Source organism: Sciurus vulgaris (assembly GCF_902686455.1).
Source record: "Sciurus vulgaris genome assembly, chromosome: 16".
Classification (NCBI taxonomy): Eukaryota; Metazoa; Chordata; class Mammalia; order Rodentia; family Sciuridae; genus Sciurus; species Sciurus vulgaris.
This window is the reverse complement of record NC_136477.1, coordinates 2,981,755-3,002,420: the sequence shown is the minus strand read 5'-3', so window position 1 is coordinate 3,002,420 and position 20,666 is coordinate 2,981,755. Positions and strand designations below refer to the sequence as shown.

The 20,666-nt window shown below is 57.5% G+C and overlaps 1 protein-coding gene across 3 annotated transcripts in view; it reads left to right on the top strand.

Annotated features, from left to right (window-relative positions):
- The window catches only part of SH3GL1 (SH3 domain containing GRB2 like 1, endophilin A2), a 31,335-nt gene extending 10,678 nt beyond the window's left edge, over positions 1 to 20,657 (top strand). The window contains exons 2-10 of one of the 3 annotated variants that reach the window (XM_079116200.1): positions 15,732 to 15,800; positions 15,998 to 16,070; positions 16,866 to 17,009; positions 17,362 to 17,495; positions 17,630 to 17,788; positions 18,089 to 18,192; positions 18,782 to 18,906; positions 19,058 to 19,114; positions 19,507 to 20,657. In XM_079116200.1, the coding sequence (XP_078972326.1) occupies positions 15,732 to 15,800; positions 15,998 to 16,070; positions 16,866 to 17,009; positions 17,362 to 17,495; positions 17,630 to 17,788; positions 18,089 to 18,192; positions 18,782 to 18,906; positions 19,058 to 19,114; positions 19,507 to 19,703 (1,062 nt within the window). In that variant the 3' untranslated portion in view covers positions 19,704 to 20,657. Of the gene's footprint in view, positions 1 to 15,731; positions 15,801 to 15,997; positions 16,071 to 16,865; positions 17,010 to 17,361; positions 17,496 to 17,629; positions 17,789 to 18,088; positions 18,193 to 18,781; positions 18,907 to 19,054; positions 19,115 to 19,506 lie in introns of all 3 variants that reach the window. The other 2 variants (XM_079116199.1, XM_079116201.1) reach the window with 2 other exon arrangements.
- The last annotated feature ends 9 nt before the right edge of the window (positions 20,658 to 20,666 follow it).

Below are 20,666 nucleotides of genomic sequence, written 5' to 3'. Positions count from 1 at the left end.
GAGGAGATGGTTCCGTGGCTGAGTGCTTGCCGAGCATGCATCAGATCCTGGATTTAGCTCCCCAGCGCTGAAGGGGGAAAAAAGCTATAAGGAGTTTCAGACATCAAGAGAGGTCTGTGGAATAGCCAGAAAAAGAGTCAGGTGCACGGCCCAGCTTAAAATAGGACAGGCAGCCCCAGTGCAGTGTAGCCCTGCCCCTGCCTTTGTCACTCTTGGGATCGATCCAGAGAAATAGGTGGTGTGGTGCGTCCTCCAGGTGGGACCCTGCAGTGCCGTGGAGCCTGCTGTCTTGGCTGGGCATCGTCTGCAAGCTGTTTACTTCAGTCCACATTGCTCCAGTTTCTTTCCGCAGCTCTTTAGCTCCCCTTGGGGAGTCACACCACCAAGCATTTGTCCATTCTGCCAGTGGGCATTTGGGATGTCTCTGAGTTTTTGCTCTTCTACATCATGGGGTGGCAAGAGTCATGTGGCTGTCCTGGGCATGAGTCTGCGAGTTTCTCTAGAGCTGTGCCTTGTTCAGTACAACCACACAGGTTTTCAGTGGTCCCAGCCTGGGAAAAACAAACAAAACAGGTATTCAGTTCACACGACCTAAAGTTGGGAACTCAGAACTAGTGAAGTGTGATATTTCAGCCATCCTGTTGTGCTCTGTGTCTCTGAGGGCCACGGCCAACTGGGGGTTGCTCCCCAGGCACAGGATCAACTCTCGTCCAGAGAGAGCTGGACCTGGGGTGCACCAAAGGTGGCCACGCTGCTGTCAGCTGAGACCTCCGTTACTGCAGTCGCCATCTTCACCAGCCTCCAGAGCCCATATTTCCAGTTTTGTTTTCCATAGGGAAGCTGAGCTTACAGAAAGAACCTTACCTGGCCTCCCCGACTCCCCCTCAGGGGCTTGGCAGGGTCATGTAGATGTCCATCCTAGTTATTCTTTCAGAATTTGCAAACATACCTTCTCGCTGAAATGTATCTGTAGCCCCAAAATCAATACTTGGGCTCCTTCAGGGTCATTCATGGATGCTCACGCAGTGAAAATTTTATCCCCCCTGTAGCTCCCAGCTGGGGCCACAGGCTGCAGCACTGTCTTGCTATCCCAGCTGTCATGGTGTGAACCAGCATCCTTCTCACGGTCTGCTTAGTGCCATGTTTTTCACACTCTGGGGGCTTTGGCTGACTAAGGTGGTCCCTGAGGGCTGGAGACTGTGATGAGCCTCCCAGAGGAAGCCGTTCTATTAGAAAAGCCTCAGGCGTGAGCACTGGGGTCATACTGTTGACTGTGGGGTCAGTGTGAATGAATCAAAGGTGTCTTTAAACAAACGCATACAGAACAACATCATTTATTGATCAGCTGATGAAAGCAGAGTGACCAGAGGCCAGCAGGAACCTACCCCCAGTGTGTTGCCTTTAAGAGCAATGGTCAGTGTTTAGTTAGCTTTCTGTCTCTATAACAACATCCCCAGGGGAGCTAACTTTTAAAGAAAAAGATTTACTTTGGCCCAGTTTTCTGGGTTGGCTTGTTGCTTTGGACCTGTGGCAAGGCAGGAGCACGTGGTGGAGCAAAACAGTTCACCTCCTGGTCAAGGGACGAAGTCCCCACCAGGCCCTACCTCTTAAAGGTGCTATTATCTCCCAGTAGCTCCAAACTGGGGGCCAAGCCTCTAACGTGGGCATTTAGGGGCCACTTAAAGTTCAAGCTGTAGCAGAGTGTATGTGGGTCTCCACTACCTAACCTCCAGTTTAATGGCCGAAGTTAGTAAGAATTAAGCTGAATTGTGAAAACTGGCCATATGTTCAGATCTGTGGGGGAAATGCTCTTTCTTGTCCACCCCTGAGGATACCCCACACCCAGAAAACCCCTGCATCAATCCCATCCGTCATGCTTAGAGCCATCCTCAGCTTGGTGGCACACTCCTTGTGACAGAAGGATGCTGAAGGCTCATGCCAGACACTCTTCTTAATGACCCTCTATGTCTTCAAGATGGACCTTTCAAAATTCTGTCTGAGCTTTGCTTCTGAGCCAGCCCTCGCTGGCACAGATCTCCATGTCCCCTTCTTTCTTCCTTTCCTCACATCTGCTTCCTTCCTCCTTCACAACCAGTGCCAGGGCGTCCCAGGGGCTCTTTGCTGGCCCTCTCCCTGCACAGAGCACCAGGTGTCTCATGCCTAGAGACCTCACCTCCGGCCTGGGACATTGTTAGTGTGTGCTTGTGTCGCTCACCGTTCTTTTCTCTCCTGTGGTGGACAGAAAACATAACGAGGTACTTGTTGAATGAACAAGTACAACCTTGAAAAGGTTGATCCAGGCATCTGACTCTGGCCCCGACAGTCATCCTGTTCCATCAGAGTGGGTCAGCCCAGGCTGGAAGAGCGTCCTAGACGCGCACGGTGGTGACTGTAATTGATGATGCACCCATGGGAAGCGACTGTGTCCTTTGTGTGGGAGGGAAACCCAAATGGTTCACACACGCCATGGGCTCTGAAGATGGGCAAGATTGGGGTGCAGGAAGAGGCAAGAAAGAGGGAGCAGAGTCTCTAGCCTGGCAAGTGACCCCACCCTGGGCACCTCCCTAGGCCAGCAGGCAGGAGAAGGCCCAGGTTGCTGTTCCTCCATCCGAGGGCCAGGCAGCATCCATCTGTGGGTTGGTCCTTCCAAAGAGCAGCAGCTGTGCTGGAGGAACCTTGGCCACTGAACCAGGGTGTTGAGCAGAAGAGATTAGAAAACTCTACTGCTTTCAGCTCAGGGAGTGGCTGTGCCAGACCCCGGCATGGGGCAACACCAGAGAAGCAAAATCAGTCCTGGGGAGACGACCAGAGGACAGGGCTGCTTTTCTCTTGCAAAAAATCAAAAATCTCAATCCTGAGGCATCGCCGAATACTTTTGAGTTTGTCTTGCAGCAGCTGTCTGACTCCCTTGAGTCCCACAGACTCTGCTGTACAGACTGTGGGCCTGGTGTCCTGGGAGAAATTGTACACCAGCCCCATCTCCAAGGGTGGGGTGTCCCATAGAAGGATTTGTTTACCAGACTGGGAACAGATAGAGGGATGCACAGGGCGTCAGGAGACGCTGGCTGTGCAGGCAGGTTGATGGGGCAGCAGGAAGAGGCACAGGCACTGCGACCATGGGACCCCTGGGCTTCAGACGCAGGGGAGCTTTTCCTCCAGCTTTCACATTGAGCCATTTGTCTCTTGGCACCCTGTTCTTTTCTTCCTGTCTCACTCCCCACAAGAGAGTGTCACAGTGATCTGTCATGGCCATCTGCATGTTTGTCTGGTGCAGGGAGCTGTGTGGTGTAGGATTAGACCCTAGCACTGGCCTCAAGAGCCCGTGGCTCAAGCGTGGGTTCAGTTTGTGCTCCACACATTGGCTCTGTCCCAGTGGGTGGGTGTGTGCAACCCAGAGGTGGGTGTTACTCTGAGAAGGATGTTCCTTTTGTCCTTCTGATAGAAGGGTGTCCATGTAGTCTCTCACTCTAGGAAAACTGGATGTCAGTGCCAAATGGGGGCCTAAGGGAAAGCCCTCTCCTAGCTCCTGTGGGCTGCATTTCCCCAGTGTATGGTAGACTGAGGTCTGGGGTCTGTCCAGCAGCTTGTGGTCCTGAAATACCTGCACACCCACACCTTACAGCAGGCCATCCCTGGTCCCCCTGCTCTATAGCTGAGAAAACTGAGGCCAGGGGAGTTTGCAATTTGGGGGGACTTTATTTACCCTCCACACACAGTGCTGGGGATGGAGCCCAGAGCTGCTTGCATGCGGGGCAAGTGCCCTGCCTGTTCTATATCCTGAGCCCTGAGTTTGCATTCTTTCTAAGAGTCACAGCCTCGACGGACAGAGCAGAGCAGACCGAGTCCTGAGACTGCCAGTCTAGGCTCCTGCTCCCTGTCACCTGCCCTGCCCTGTGACCTTGTGGGCATGATTCTGTTTTGACTTGTTACTGACACACTGATAGCAGGTTCATTTGTTTGTTGTTTACTTATTACCTCAGTAAATATCATCATCCCAACAAATATTCAGTAACTGAGAGCACATCCTGGATGCAGTGCCACATATACTTCTACTGACTCTCTTGATGCCCAGCCCTGCTGTCAGGAAGCCCATATGTGGGGACAGAGTATGTTGGGGTAGGCAGGAGATACTGTTCCCAGGTAGTGGTGCTCAAGTGTGACTGAGCTCCAGGGGAGAGGTCTAGTCACACAGGCAGGTAAAGGGCCTAAAAACTGCTGTTCTCCATCGTGTGACCTGAGTGGAATCCTGGGAAAAGCCCCCGCCCCAGGACTTCCCAGGTGTGGGTGCTCTAGCCTCTCCCGGGCACGAGGGGCAGCATCAGCAAGTGCCATGTGTGCTTCAGGGAGGAGAGGCCACCAGCTCCACTGCTGCAGTGTGAATGGAAAGGGGCAGCAGCCATTGGCCAGTGCCCACAGCATCCTCCTGGCTTCCTCCTCTGTGGATCCTGGCTGGTCAGTGCTAGGACTTCATCAGCTCCAGGTTTTCAGAGCAGCTCTAACATAAAGGTGCCCTTTATGTTTAGTGAGTGAGAGCCAGGAACCAGAGCCGGAATAGTGTCTGGGTCCAGGACAGGTCTGTCCTGCAAGGTGACAGGTGCCAGCATACAACACAGCCCAGCTGGCAGCACAGTCAGCAAACACCCAGGTGTGCGGGATGTCTGACTGCCTCCCCCGCTTGCTCACCCACCCTGCCATGTGCTGTCCTGGGGTTGCCGCCTGCTTAGGCACATTTGGTAGTCAGGACTCAGAATTCTGGTTTCCCTGATCCTGGCCAGGTGTCACCTGGCAAAGGCACATTTCTCAGCCCAGCTCCTCACCAGCTGCCGCTGAGCAGGTTTAGGGGCTCTTTCTGTTTGGCCTTCAGACTTGCCTTTCCAGTGTCCTGGAAAGGATACCCAGACTCCAAACCCACAGTTTTCTCAGGAGATGGCTGTCAATAAGAAACACCAAGCCCTGGAATAGTCTAGTCCCTGGGATACAGACCAGATCTGACCTGGCTTGCTTTGTTCTTTGTGATTTCTCCCAGACCTTCAGCTCTGGTGAGGGAGCCAGCCATGGAAGCAGGACTGAACCTCCAGCCAGGGCCAGCCCTGCCACAGGCCCCCAGAAGCCACAAACGTGAACTTGCTGAAGGAATGGCATCCTCTGGTCAGCTCCTCAGAGTTCAGCCCCCTCCAGGGGTGGGGTGTGGCAGCAGGCACCCTTAGAAGTCTCAGGCTGTTCTTCATTCCAGGGTAGATGCTGCTCTGCTCTGACTCAGGGTACAGCAGTGGGTGGGGGGTAGGCAGAAGCGAGCAGATGGAGACATAGTGATAGGTGGTATGAGACAAGACAGGGTAAGAGGTGAGGGGCTGGTTCAGGGACAGCACAGCAGGGTCCAGGACAGGGCAGCTCAGGCAGGAGCAGCCAAGGAAAAGATCCCGTGGTGGGTATGAGATTAGCACCTCCGTGGAACAGCAAGCAGGTAGGAGTAGAGGCTTGTGCGGGGGCAGTGGCAACCCTAGGTCCCTCTTCTCTGGATAAGGAGAAAGTGACAATCAGGAGGACTTCCCACAGGAGGTGGCTTCTTAGGCCATTCAAAGTGGAAGGGATCTTAGGGACTAGGAAATGGCTCTTGTGTGTCTTAGGAGTGGGTAGGAACAGGTCCTCTAGGGTTCTAGGTCAGTCACCCTAGCATTTCAGTTCTCAGGGAACTGTGACCCTCCTTGGGCCCTGATCTGCACCTCCAGGCTGTGCTCTCAGTGTTGGATACAGAAGCTGACTAGTGCTGTCAGGCTGAGCAGCAGCCACCTGCCTGACAGGATTGTGCGCCCCATGTCCAGGCTCTTCCTGAAGTGCTCTTTTGCGTCAGCCCTGCCTTTGATGAAAGAGTTGTTCTTCCTAGAGCGCCTTATCATTTCCATGCATGTGTGGAAAGCTGATCATGCCTCAGCCAGCAGCTCCCCACAGGCTCCTAATGCAGAACTGTGCTGCCCTGCCCAGCAGGGACTCTGGGGACTTATTGCCTCTTTTTTTTGTGGCTTGGGTCTTTTTTTTTTTTTTTTTTTTTTTTTTTTTTTTTTTTTTTGTTTTTTTTTTTGTTTTTTTTTTTTGGTCTGAAATTGATTTTATCAGCATGTGACATGCAGCCAACTTGACCCCAAGATGAAAAATTAAATGCAGAGGCTGATTCACTGCTGCTCCGGTGATAGCTACCAATATTGTTCGTTTCTTGGAAAGGGGTGACCTGCTGGGTCATCTCTGCCCTTGGGTAAAGCCCCCCCTACAAAGCCAAGGGCACATGTGTCCCACACAGTTCAGACCCTGGGTCAGCCTGGTCTCTGCCCCTGTGTGAAGAAAGCAGGTCGCCTCCACCACATCACCCACAGTCTGCGTCTCAGCTCCCGTGCGGGACCTGAGAGCTCAGTCCTCGCCATTCCTGACCGCGCCTGTATGGAACCATGGTCAGTGAGGCCTGTTAGCTGCTTCCCGCGTTCACAGCATCATGAGAGGCCTGCATGACTCCCAGTGTGCCCTTGTTGTTAGTAGAAGGCTTTGGAATGTTCTGGGCCCTTGGTGTGGGTTGTCTCTTGAACTTTACACCAGCCCCACACAGTGCAGGTTAGTCTTTCCACTTTTCAGTTGAGGACTGGAGCTCCCAGGCCCTCCCACTCACTCTGTCACCCGCCCATAATACAGGGAAGGAAGCCCATTTGCCATGGGAATCTAGGTCCTGACCACCCTCTCCCAGGGACCTGGGATGTGACCCTTGATTGGCAGGGACCCTTCCCCAGCGGGCAGAAAGGGGTGAGGTCTGTGGCCTAATTTGGAACCGGCCTCAGTCTCTAGCAGGTTTGTGCCCACATTAAGTCAGCTAATGCTCTGCCAGCACCCTGATGGCCCCTGGTCCTCGAAAAAAAGGAGCAAAATCGGTGTAGGAGCAGCCTCTGAATGGGGGGACGTGTGGGAGCCCAGGACTCATTCAGCTTCGTCACATACTTGATTGCTGCCTGACCTTGGGCAAAGTAACCTCCCACTCATCCCATTTGTTGAGTGGAAACACCTGCCCTGAGGCTGTACCTGAACCACCTGGGTGAGGAGGACCCAGACGATGGAGAGAGCAGCGGGACACCAGCTGTGTGGTCCTGCCTCGCCCACAGACAGCGCTTCCCCGAGAACGGCCTGCTGCCCAGCTCACAGCACTGCTCCCAGACGTGACTGATCTGCCAGGACTGGCAGGCCATGAGTGGAAGAGGGAGCAGTGTTAAGTGCCCTGCTGCTTGTGGAACAAACCTGGCAACTGACGGCGTTAGCGCTGGACCTAGCTAGCATTCTCATCTTGTAGATGAGGAAGCAAGGATTGCTGCAGGCGTCCCCAGATGAGTGGAGGACAGGAGGTGGTCTGCCCACCCCAGGCTATGGCCCCACAGCAGTGGCTTTGGCTAGTGGCTGTGAGGGGAATACCCCCACCCGCCCACAGGGAGCCAGGCCAGCAGGGTGTGAGTCTTCTTACTCCCTTGCTAAGGGCTGCTGAGTCACCTCTGAGGGAGGCGAGGAAGATGGGCTATCTGCCTAGTCTTGTCCACGCTGGGCCTGGAGGAACAACAGCAGCACTGCATCACCATGGCCGCCTGTGCCACCAAGTGCAGTATAGTGGACGCCAGGCAGTGCACAGATCCTGGGTCAGGACGGGGTGCTGGCAACTGCTGCGTGGGCACCAGGTTGTCATCACTGCAACTGCAAGATGATGTGGTGGCCATGGCAGGAAACAAGGCCCATGGGGCCCTGTGCTCTGGGCCTTAACATCACTGTGGAGACAAGGCGGTGCTAAGGCAGAATATGTGCTTGGAGAGGCTTCCTTAACAGGAGGCACGCCAGAGCCCCGGCCTCCAAAACCAAGGGAGGAAAGTCCGGGCATGAGGCAGGCAAATCCCAGAGGCCCTCAGCTGCCAAATGATGAGGTCTGTGTGTGAACACGGGGTAGGGGTGAGGCCTGGGGTTGGGGAGACTCGGGAGCAGGCCACACTGGGGTCCTGGGGGGAAATGCCAGGGTGGGGGCCTTCCAAGGGACTCAGACCCAGGATCTCATCAGGAATGGATGGTGTGGACAGGAACCTCCACCAGGGGGCTGGTGACCTTGCTGTCAGTAAAGACAAGTTCTGTCCAGCCCTGAGCAAAGGCGCGGCTCTGCCTGCAGCTGCCCTGATAGAACCTCTGTCATCAGACAGGACCCTTTTCTGTTGCAGGGGCAGTAACACACACGTCTGCCTCTTAGAGCCTGTCATTGTGACAGCCACTGAGTGGTCTTGTCCATTTGCTGTTGCCACTACTGTCTAAAGCAACTCCCCCTGACAGCAACTCCTCTGCCTCCTGTTCCCGCAGTGCCGGTCGCAGGTGCATGGTTCAGGTGCACCTCCACCACTGCAGGTTCCCTCCCTGCCGCCAACAGCCTGTGCAGGCAGAGGAGCAGCAGCTGTCACTGGGAATGGCCCTCAGCTCGCTGCCTTCCAGGCAGCAAGTTGTAGCCGGGCACAGTGGTGCATGCCTGTAATCCCAGTGGCTCAGGAAGCTGAGACAGAAGGATCTCAAGTTCAGTGCCAGCCCCAGTAACACAGTGATGCCCTGTCTCAAAATAAAAAGGTCTGGGGCTGTGGCTCAATGGTGAAGTGCCCCTGGATTCCATCCCTGGTACCAAAACAAACAAAACCCAGCAAATTTGCTTATTCTCCATACCGGTTGGGCACCATCCTCAAGTTCAAGAAGCCACACTGGGAAAGGGGACCTCAGGCCATCGGAGATGGGACCAAAGTGGCTGGTTCTGCAGTCATGGAAGACACCCTGCGGAGATGAGGCCTGATCAGGGAAGGCCCCAGTGCCAGGCTCCCCACAACCGGCTTGGCCCTCTGACAAGCCAAGTCCCAAGTGAAGGACCTTGACTTTTGAGAGCCCCCATGAGCTGGCCAGGAGCAGAGCCCTTTTTTGAGCGGGGTGGTATGGGAATTGAACCCAGGGGTATTCTACAACTGAGCCACATCCTCAGTCCTTCTCGTTTTTATCTTGAAGACAAGCCCTTACCAGGTTGCTGAGGCTGACCTCAAACTCGCCATCCTCGGTAGCTGGGATCCCCAGTAGCTGCCATCACAGGCGTGCGCCACCACTCCCAGCTCCATTGTAACTCTGATGCACAACTAATGTCTTGTCCATCAGCCCAAGCCCAGGGGACTTCCCCATGGGCTAAGAGGACACCCTGGGCTTCTAGTGCTACTGTGCTTTGCCACCAAATCTTGATTCCCAAGTAAAACCTGACATTCCGTACAGGGGGGTCAATGGGTCTCCCTTAGGGCTTGATCCAGTGGAGGCGTATATCTGGGAAGCAGTTTCAGAAGCCTTTTCCTGATTCTTTTCCACTGCTGCTGCTCACAGCCTGCTTGCTAAAAACCACGTGGCCTTTGATGGCAGAAGGGTGATCTAGACGTGCAGAGGGGGCGGGCACATCTGGGAAGCCTCAGATGCCTGGTGTGTGACAAAAGGGGAAGTTTCACCTCCTGCAATCATGGAAGTGGGTGGTGGCCACAGCCATCTATTGACACAGGCCTGAGGTGGAGCGGGCCATGACACATGGTTCTCCCCGTTCCCAGCCTCCTCCATCCTCCTGCCTCATCCATCTGGGACCAGAGTAGGAAGTACCTTTGACACTCAGTGGTGCTCCTGTGGCTCCCGTGCTCCTCTCTGCACTTCTCTGTGCCCACAGCTTCGGTGCTGCTTCCACTCAGGAGTGGCAAGTCCTGTGCTTTTCACAAGACAGCCTGCAGGCTCCAGGGACAGGACCCTCTACTGGTGACATCTGGGCCACCCTCCATGGCTTTTCCTTTCACTTGGAATTCTCATTGTCCCATAAGCAGATATCTCAGTAGTCAAGCCATACATGAGGAGCTCACCTCTGGACATCATCCTGGTGACACCGGGGACCACTGAGAGGTTCCTGGTGAGGGCAGTGTCTCAGGGTGGTACTGCCCCTGTAGGGCACTTGGCAGCTAGTCATTCCCCTTCCTGGAGAGTCTGGTGTGCTGTCAAGTCCCTCCTGTGGGTCTTTGCCAGCATCCCCAAGTCAGGTGCCAGAGCACAAGCCCAGAAGGAGCTACAAGGATGCCAGCTGCACAGCAGAGCAGCCAACAGGGGTGCCACTTTTTGGCCCAGCTCAGGAGGAAGACTGATGGAAACTGGGAGGGTAGCTCCTGGTGTGTCTGGCAGTGGCTTTGCAGATCCAGGCAGCTGGACAGGGATCTAGAGACCACAGCTCTGCCCTCAGCCCCTCCCTTCCCTTCTACCCTCTCACCCAGTGCAGGGATATCTCCACACTGCCCAAGACAGTCCCAGCCACCTCTTGGGCCTCCCTTAACTCCATGGTCCAGTGGCGTTGCACACACAGCTGTCTGACAGCCCCACTTCCTGAAACCCAGGCCTCCCCTCTTCCTGTCTCAAACATGGGCGTGGTCAGAACTGGTCACCTACAGGGATGTGAGGTTGGACAGGCGATTGGTCATTCAGCTTCCCTGCCTACAACATCAGGGCCCCAGAGTTCCTTGGCCTCACCCATGTCCCCATCTGTAAAACGGGTGTGTCCCTACATAGTCATCTAGTGGGTGTTACTAGTCAATGACATGGTGACACAGGGCCTAGAGGGTGGCAGCTCCTATTCTACACCCTACCCGCCTCTCCCTGCATCCCACCTGCTTGGCTGGATTTGCCCACTGGCACCTTGGTGGCCTGTTCCTGTGCTCTTCCCTGCCAGGCCTCCTCCGTCGCTTCATGTCTTCGTTCCACATTCTCTGTGTTGCTGTTCTGCCTCATTTCTTTTCTTTGCCTCCTTGGGTGGTCTCCTCAAGACCAGGACAGAAACTCACCACACTCCCAAGTCCCTGGAGCTCACAGCATCCAGTCAACAGCATGTTCAGCAGGGCCCCCAACTGACACTGGTTTGTTGCTGTGGTGGACACAGCGCCTTGGGTCCCCTCTTGACTGGCTGCCAACTGGGCCACCCACCAACCCCGCCCGGGTTCCTGGTTCTACAGGGTGCTGAGCTAGGCTCCCTCCATGAGAGGGGAACAGGACTGAGACATGCCCTTGAGAGTTCCATTGAGAAGGACTCAGAAGGGAGTGGTGTGGTGTGGTGTGGACAATGTCACCACAGGGCTAATGGCTGGGCAGGTAGAAGCTCACAGGTAGAGGGCAGGAGGGCACGGTAGCACCAACCCTCACCTCTGCGAGAGGGGACAGGTGACCACTGCTGGCATCCTGCAGGAGGTTACCTCTCACCAGAGTCCCCAGGAAATGAGGCCCAGCAGCTGCCCTTGGCTTCCCACTCCACCATGCTGCTGTCTTCTGTCCTTCTGAGTCTGCGAACTGACCACTTGTTCTCTATTCTGTTTCTTGCAATTAGGCCCCCATCACAGGATAGGACTTTGCAGAATCCAGGCTGCTCCTCCACTGCTACTAGGTGGCCATTGCTGATGCCCAGGCTTGGCCTGGTGGTTTCCTGCCACCTCCTGTGCCATGGCTTGGCAACCCATTTTGTGCATTTCCTCTACGGCATATCTTTCCCTCCGGTATGTCAGTTCCTTGCTTCTGCCCAAAGATGGCCAAGGTTTAGGACTCAGAAGAACGGTTGTCTTTGAAAGAAAACTGCTTCTCCTATGGTCATTTTTGATTGGTTGCTTGGTTCCCCACCCCCAGTGATGGGGATGAGCCCAGGGCTTGGCACATGATAGGCAAGCACTGTACCACTGAGCCACCCCCAGCCCTGGTCGTCATCATTAATACTAATGGACCACCTGTGCAGCCAGGAGTCCCATGCTGTGGAATGTGTTTCAGGATTGCAAATGTGTGTGAGCTGGCCAGGCTCGGGGCAGTGCGCAAGGGTCAGAGCAGCAGACCTCTGCTGGCAACCGTGGGCTGATGCTGGGGGTCAGGATCTGGGCCAGGAAGTTCCGAGGATGCGTCTGGTGGGCAACAGCAACTTCTCAGTCCTGGTTCCCACCCAGCAGGGACCATTAGGCACGGCCTCTGCAGGAACTTTCACTGCCCTCCTGGGCACCCCAGTGACTCAGGCTCCATGGCTACTCTGCTGACCCCAGGCCTGGCCCCCCACCTCCCAAAGTGTATCCTTCACAGGCTTATCCGAGAGGGGAGCAGGTCCCCAGTGCAGAAGAAGCCCCAGGGGCAGACTGAACACAGGAACTGCCACGTACAGTTGAGAAGTTTCTCACACAGGACTTGCCAGAGCTTTTCTGGGCAATGGGTAGGATAAAGTGAAGGGGTACAGCTGTGGCTTCTTCCCATAATCAGTGTTTATGTGGAATGGACTGGTAGCCTGTCCCCACCAGAAGCGAGGCTCTGAGACGGAGGGCCTGAGTCTTCTGGTGGTTTCCACAGCTCGTTCATCCCACCCCCACAGGGTCCAACTGTCAGGAGGTGTGATGTCACTCAATTGACTGGGCACATTCAATGTCCTGGTCTAATAGTGTGTGACCATATTCCAGTGTGCAAGCACATACGTGTGCACACATACCCAGACTGCAAGACTGGCTTGTTGCCTCCTGGCAGCTAGCCAGAGCAGAGGCGCGGAGGATGCCGCATGACCCTGAGACCAAGGGGCACCTGGTAGTCTCCCTGACGCGAGATGTTGCAAGGTGTGAGCAAGGGGTGCTGTGACAGTCCCTGTGGCGCCCACTATGCTGCAAGGGGAGGTCCAGCAGGGCATTTGGTGGCCCAGGACACAGATAGGGACAGTGAGGATCTCATAGGAGCCTCAGCAGCCCAGGAGGAAGTGAGCAAGGAGCAGAAGTGGGGAGGCTGCAGAGGGGCAGCCAGGCTCCCCCTGCTGGCGTGAGAAGCACCATCCCAGACGTGCTTGCGGGGCCCAGGAGCGGGCCTGCTCCACAGAAGGCTGCCTTCCAGGTGCTGTCTCAGCCCCACCTCCTGCAGCTCCCAGGTTCCCTGATTGCCAAGGAAACCTCTTACAAATCCCTTGTCCTGTCCCTCTGGAAGGCTGGACTCTGGGTCCAGAGGGGACTGAGGCATGAGGGAGAGGCGGGAAAGAAGTGGGAGGGACATTGGCCCCTTGGGGCTGCTGGCCATGCCCTAGCCCCCAGGGGCGCTGGCCTTGCGGGGTGCTAGGGACATGGGGTGTAGGAACATGGGAGCCCTCGATCTGAGTTGAGGCATCAGGCTGCTCTCCGGTTGCTGCTGAAAAATGAGGCGGGAAGACTCCACCCACCAGTGGTTCTGGGCAGTCCACTGTTTCATGGGTCAGTTTCACTTCCTTCATTGGTGGTAAGTCAGGAAGTCTCGGAGCTGGGGCTGCCACAGGGAAATGTGAGCCCTCCTCCTACGGGGAATTGAGAACTGAAGCCAGCCAGGCACAGAGCACCACTTCCTGAGGGGGCCTGGGTCTGACGACCTGTTCAGAGCAGTGCACAGCTGGTGGGTTTCTGGTCCTCCAGACCTCAGGGAGGACAGAGGCAGCTGGTCCTGTGCACACAGGGGAGAGGCTCAGGAACCCTCTAGGGTATCAGAGGCCCATCTCAGTGGCCTCCTATGGGTCTCATGGCCTCTGCACTCTGACCTCAACCCAGCCTGAGATTTCAGGAATACAGGACTCAGCCTCTCAAGCCCCCACAACTTCTTCAGGACCCCCATATTCACATGGCCATCTGTCCTCTCTGGGTACTCAAGAGGCTACACCCTTACTCTGGACCCCTTCTATCTGGCTAAGCTCCAGTCCCTTGAGCCAATACCAGGAGGAGTCTGTAAGACTGAGAAGTCCCTTCTCTCCACAGCCCACGGGCTAGGGACAGGCACAGATTGACAGAAAGTGAAAGGCCAAGAGAAAGGGAAAGGTGAATCTGCCTCCTGTCAGTTGCAGGCCCAGCAGCAGTGGAGGGAGAGTACCTGGGTGCCTCTGACCCATAGTGGCTGCCAAGAGGCTTAGGCCACAGGCCCGAGGGCGGGGGGACCTCGTGTCCATGTGAGGAGGGGTGCTATCCCTGTCCCTGTCACAGGGGAGCCAGCCCTGGAAGGGCTGCCACAGCCCCTGCAGAGGATGACTTGGTGCACAGTCCTGCCTTGCTGAAGCCACCGACGGACTCGGCAGTGGACATGAAGCCTGTGACAGAGCCCATCCCCAAAGTGAGGCCACCAGGAGTCCCAGCCTATGGAGAGGTGGCTGAGGACCAGGTGCAGAAGACACAGGCCATTCAGATTCCCTCCTGGAGAGGCAGGGAGCCTCTGGTGGGAAACTGAGGTGCTGTGGTAACAGGGAACCCTCAGCCTGAGTTGAGGCATCACTGCCACCTAGGATGGCATCCCAATTCCGTCACAGTGCTGTCACTTGTCACTCAGCCATGGTTGGCCCCCCCTGCGGTATGGCCCTGCAAGCACACCTGGTGGTAGACAGCGTCTGAGCAGGGGTCTCTAGAAGTGCCACCAGTTCTGTGTGTGTTAGCATCTCTGTCCCCTCAGCAGGCCTTGAACCAGAACTAAGGTGTCCTCCCCAGGAACTAGCCCCATCAGGGTATAGTGAGTACTCTGCTCCTAGGCACAGGAGCCCTTGGGGGGCGGCAGCTGGCCTACCCAGGTGGTGGGAGCTGGCCCCTTTCCCTTTTCCTAGTCCTCCTCCAGCTGTCTGTAAGAGAGTCTGTGGTTGGCCTGGACAACCGCATATCACCTGTCCCTGATAGGTGCGTTTCTTGTCCCCAGCTCCCTCCTGGCCAGATGCACTGGGACTCCAGAAGGGTGCAGCAAGCCTGCCTTGGTGCTCCACGTTCACAGTGCCCAGAAAGCACTGACAAGGAACCTACCGCAGTGCAGGGGCTTACGGGTCTCTGCCCTCCCCTGGGGCCCTCACATTTCCAGGAGACCAGCCACCATGTGGCACGGATGTGAACCCGCACCCAACACTCAGCATGTAGCAGGAGCAGTGCTGCCCAGGCTCCTGACCAGTCTCAGGCAACCACTGGACTTTTTCACCTGTGGGCACTTGGTCAGAGGGTTTGGCTCATGGGTGATGTTCTTGTTCTGCTTACCCTCGTGTTCCTGTTCCTGGTGCACATCCCTGAGTTGCTGCCCTTGGAGGCCATTATAGTCACAGTAGACCCAGGTGTGTACTCACCTCTAAACTGCCTGGAGCTCACAGCATGCTTGTGGGGCAGGCTTCCCATCTGCAGCTCAGGAGCGTGTGCAGGGGCAGGGATCCAGCACAGGCGATGGACCCATCTGGCTACCTGCACCTCCACCTAAAACCATTTACCTGGTAGCTGACTCTGGACCAAATTATAAGCAGGTTGGGTGGTTTTCCTTTCTTCAGTTGATTGCAGGACACTGACTAGAGAAAAGTCCATATCACCATCACCATCTGCAGGTTTGCATAGGCCTCTCTGGAAGGCCGGGGGACACACAATTACAAGGACACACCTCCCTACAAGCTCGGGGCCTGCAGTGGGGTCACAGCAGCGGTTGCCCCCCCCCCCCATGGGTCTTCCCCTCCAAGAGTAGCATTTGGTCCTGGGTGCACACCTGGCGCTGCCCAGTGCCACCTGGGCTGCTCAGTCTTGCCCAGCCACTTTTCGATCTGGCTGTCACCACCATGTTCAGGATTCCTGTAGGCCACGGTGGCTCAGCAGATGTGACTGGGATACATCCAGGGTGCCTCTTCCTCCTGTGGTTCACACGGTCTCCCTCCTTTTGTTCTCCAGCTGGTCAGCGAGAAGGTCGGAGGAGCTGAGGGGACCAAGCTGGATGATGACTTCAAAGAGATGGAGAAGGTAGGGAACAGCACAGGCTTCACACGATGGTCCGTGCTGCTGAGGGAGGGGCTTCAGAGGTACCTCCCCACCATGGAGCCCGAGTGGACCTGCCCACTCTGACAGGGCTGTGATGGACAAGGGCTGGCCAGGGCTGCACCCTGGTTTGACCTCGGGTGCCAATGGCTGTGGAGCCCAAACACTGCCTCTCTTCACAGAAGGTGGATGTCACCAGCAAGGCAGTGACAGAAGTGCTGGTCAGAACCATCGAGTACCTACAGCCCAACCCAGGTAGGGCGAGCCTGCTGTCTGGACTCTGTCCAGGCCTCTTATATCAACAAGAATCTTAAATTAACAGAGCACGAAGAGGGACTACATTGCCCAGGTGGGTGGGCTGAGGTGTCCAAGCACTGTCTTGAGGATCATGTACTTGTTTTCCACTTGAGTGGACAGCTCACCTTGCTCTGCAGGGGTTCACTGTAGGACTGACTTGCTCCTCATAGCACTCTTACCCTCCAGTCACCCCCGCCCCAAGCCAGCAGGCCCTGCAGAAAAGAGCGTCTTTGCCCTTCTGACACACCTGAGCAGTGTACAGGGGATGCCCATCTCCTTGATTTGGCCAGGGCTCCACCCTTGGAGCCTGGGGCCGAGTCTCCTGGGCTAAGAGCAGGCAGAACCTTGCCCCTGGCCCTGCAGAGGTAGGTAAGGAGCACCGGTGAGCAGCAAGACTAGCAGTGGCCACTGAAGGCCAGCGCCAAGAACGGAAAGGGGCAGAGGTCCACAGCTGTGCTCACATGAGGCTGAACCTGACAACTGCTCCCTCCTGCCACCTTCCCCAGATGAAGGCCCAGAGGGTTTTTGTCACAAAGAGGTGCTGGGAGGAGGGGCAGTCCCTTGGGGACTGGCTCCCTCCTACACACTGCCAATTCTCCTTTTGTGGCTGCTGGGGTGCCCACAGGGGAGACACACTCCTGGTAGCCTGTCCTGTTGTCAAGATTGGGAAACAGGTCCTGTGCCAGCTGCACTTTAGGAAGGGGCAGATGCAGGAGGAACCCCATGGCGTCCACCTGTCTGGTCCTGTTGCAGCCTCTCGGGCCAAGCTGACAATGCTGAACACGGTGTCCAAGATCCGGGGCCAGGTGAAGAACCCCGGCTACCCGCAGTCGGAGGGCCTCCTGGGCGAGTGCATGATCCGCCACGGGAAGGAGCTGGGTGGCGAGTCCAACTTTGGTGAGCTGCATGCTGCCCCCTACAGGGCAACCGTGAGCACAGTCCCCAGGCGCTCAGCTCAGCAAGCCAGTCCTCTAGGTGCCAAGTACCATCCTTAGTGCCAGGGATACACAGTGGTGCGGAAAGCTTACTCACTCAGGGGACTGTCCAGACCAGTGCCGGTGGGCAGGCAGGGAAGTCCACTTGAACCTCACCACAGGGAGGGACGCTGGGGAAGGGCCCTTGTTTGGTTGCAAATTCCAATTGCCAAACTCTTGGCTGTGGAGCGAGGGGCCACGCAGGCTTTGGGGAGGATCACGGCCCAGCAGGAAAGACCCCCGTGACAGCTTCCCCATGCTCCTCTTCTCCGCAGGTGATGCCCTGCTGGACGCAGGGGAGTCCATGAAGCGCCTGGCCGAGGTGAAGGACTCCCTGGATATAGAGGTCAAGCAGAACTTCATCGACCCGCTGCAGAACCTGTGTGACAAAGACCTGAAGGAGATCCAGGTGCTGCCTGTCACACGCTCCCGCCTCAGCCCAGCCCCCAGGGTCGTGGTCCCTGGTGGCCAGGTCACATGTTGGGGCAGCTCTCCCGTCTCTCCTGGGAGCTGCCAGATGACACTTGTCCCTGCCACCTGCAGCACCACCTGAAGAAGCTGGAAGGGCGCCGCCTGGACTTTGACTATAAGAAGAAGCGGCAGGGCAAGATCCCCGACGAGGAACTGCGCCAGGCCCTGGAGAAGTTCGAGGAGTCCAAGGAGGTGGCCGAGACCAGCATGCACAACCTCCTGGAGACCGACGTGCGTGGCCGTACCCTGCCGTGCCCTCCACTCTGTGGGGCTGCCTGGGTGTTGCAGGCGGGGGGGCGGTCACAGGAGCCAGGGCAGCCCCGCACACTTGGGCTTAGTGTGGGCTGGACATGTCCAGGGAGGCCTCATGGCTGCAGGGGAGTCGAGGGGCTGAGGGCAGCAGCTGGCCTGCTGCCACAGGCCAGGAGTACTCCCCAAACCCTAGACATCTTGGGCCTGTTTAGGTTGTAGTGTGGGGTCAGCAGGGAGAGCCACCACAGCAGTGTCCCTCCAGCCCCGCTGGTCCCACAGATTGAGCAGGTGAGCCAGCTGTCAGCCCTGGTGGACGCACAACTGGACTACCACCGGCAGGCGGTGCAGATCCTGGACGAGCTGGCCGACAAGCTCAAGCGCAGGTAGCTGGCCTCGCTGTGGCGGAGTCCCAGATGGGCCCCACCGCCAGAACTCCCTGAAGCCTGGGGCCACCGTGCACCTTCTGTTGGTCGTGTGGACAGCAAGCCTGGCCTGGGAGCCAGCCCCGTGAGCAGGTTCCACAGCATGGCCCTGAGCCTCTTTCCAGAGTCGCCCAGGCTGCCCGAGTTGGGTGGGGACCACAGTAGGAAGCAAGACATTATTAGACCTGTCCTGGTCCCCCTGGGAGACGGCAGGAGTGACCCGAAGGCCAAGAGGTCAGAGGAGCGCTGAGCCAGCCAGCTCCCTGCCTGAGGCTCACCTGTGAGACATGTGGGCTGGGCTGGGCTGAGGGAGCCGGGGCAGGTTGGGACTGCTCCCTGGGCTGCTGGGGCTTCACGGCGCAGCCCACGTATTGGGCTGTCCAGAAGTGGTCTGCTGCTTCTCAAGGTGCGGCGGAGGGCAGCAGCCCAGGGTCTCTGGCTAGTTCTAGGAGCTCCCAGCCAGCCAGGTCCCCCGTCCAGTGCCCCCTGTGACAGGCCTTAGGGCATCAGCTTGGACCCGGAGTGCTCACGGCCAACCATCCCCTCACAGGGTGCGAGAAGCCTCCTCACGCCCCAGGCGGGAGCCCAAGCCCAAGCCCCGGGAGCCCTTTGACCTCGGAGAGCCTGAGCAATCCAACGGGGGCTTCCCCTGCACCACAGCCCCTAGGACCACAGGTAGAAGGGGTGGGAAGGCTGCTCAGGGTGCCGAGCCAGGCCCCTGGGGAACCCAAGCCCACGTCCACCTGGACTGCAGGAGGGATCCCCAGGGATCAGGAAACAGCCCCACCCCCCATGCTCAGCCTGCCTCTGTTCTGTTCCCAAGCAGCTTCATCGTCCTTCCGATCTTCTGACAAGCCCATCCGGACCCCCAGTAGGAGTATGCGTGAGTGTTCCCCAAGGTCATGGCTCATTCTCTGCTGACGGCTGGGCCTCAGCTAGCAACACTGCCTTCTCTTCTATTCTGGAGGGGTCTTTCTCCTGGGCCCAGAGCTCCCACCTGGGGCTCACATGCTGAGGACCAAGGCACCAGCCTGGCTTGAGGCTTTTTCCTGCAGTGACCGTGAACAGTCTGGCCACTCTTTCTCTTCCCTGGGACACTGGGCATCACCAGTGCCTCCCAGCAACACTGGCTGGCCACTTGCAGACCTAGCTCCACCTCTCTTTCTCCAGCAGTGTAGGGAGGGTCTGCGGAGCTGCAGGGCCACCAGGGAAATGGGCAGGGCTTGGTGAGGGCTGGTGAGGGCACAGTGGCCCTCACGCCTCTCCCACTCCCAGCGCCCCTGGACCAGCCCAGCTGCAAGGCACTGTACGACTTTGAGCCTGAGAACGACGGGGAGCTGGGCTTCCGCGAGGGCGACCTCATCACGCTCACCAACCAGATCGACGAGAACTGGTACGAGGGCATGCTGCACGGCCAGTCGGGCTTCTTCCCCCTCAGCTACGTGGAGGTGCTCGTGCCCCTGCCGCAGTGACGCGCCACGGCCGCCCGCCCTCCGTCTAGCCAGCTGGGTCGCCTGCATTCCATTTAGCAGCTGACTTGGGTCCACCAGGCAGCCTGACACCAGGCTGCAGGGCCAGCGGGGCAGGCAGCTCTCCTCTGGGCAGGTGAGGCCCGCAGGTGGCATGGGGCTCCCCTCCCCACTCTGGCTGTCCTCCTGAGGGCCAGGCTGGGTCCTTCCTTCCCACTCGTGGCCACCTCCCCCAACCAGCGGGCCTGAGGTGGGACTAACACTAAGGTGCTCTTAGAAACACTAACGTTCCTGCCGCCCCTCCAGGGTGGTGACTACAGGGTGGACCCCTCTGGTCCCCACTCCCTTCCACCCCGGGTCCTCCCTGCAGGGCCCAGCTCTGCTCCTTGCCACCTCTTCTGCTGCCTTAATGGGATGGGGTGGGTCTGAGGCAAGACCCCTGGCCGACTGCCCACATCCCTGGTTTTAAGTCCCTGCCCTCCCCGCCCGTTGCTGGCGATGGGCCAGGCCCCTATTCTGGGCTCCCCAGTCACCCGAAGCCCCAGAGGTGCTGTCCCTGAGCCTTGCACTCGCCCTCGGGCCTGAGTGGGCATCCCTCATCACTTAGAGCCTGCTGTCGGCTCTGCCTGAGGTTGGGGACAAGGCAGGCCAAGGTTTTCTGGGGCTGCCTGCTCAAGGACAAGCCCTCTCCCAGCAGCCCTGGGCCCATCACCCTCCCAGGAACCTGTCACCCTCAACCCTGCCCACCCAAAGCCACCCTCACAAGGCCAACGTGTCCAGCTTAACTCCCAGCCGAGCACTGGAGGGCTGTGCTTACTGGGGACCATGGCCTGGCCTGGGCTGTCAGAGGCCAAGTGCCCTGAAGAGTGGCACCCTGACCTGGCTGCCAGCACCTCCCCTCCCTAGACCAAGCCAGGCAGCTGTGCCCCCAAGACCCCTGCCCAGACCAGCAGCTTCCACTCCTGT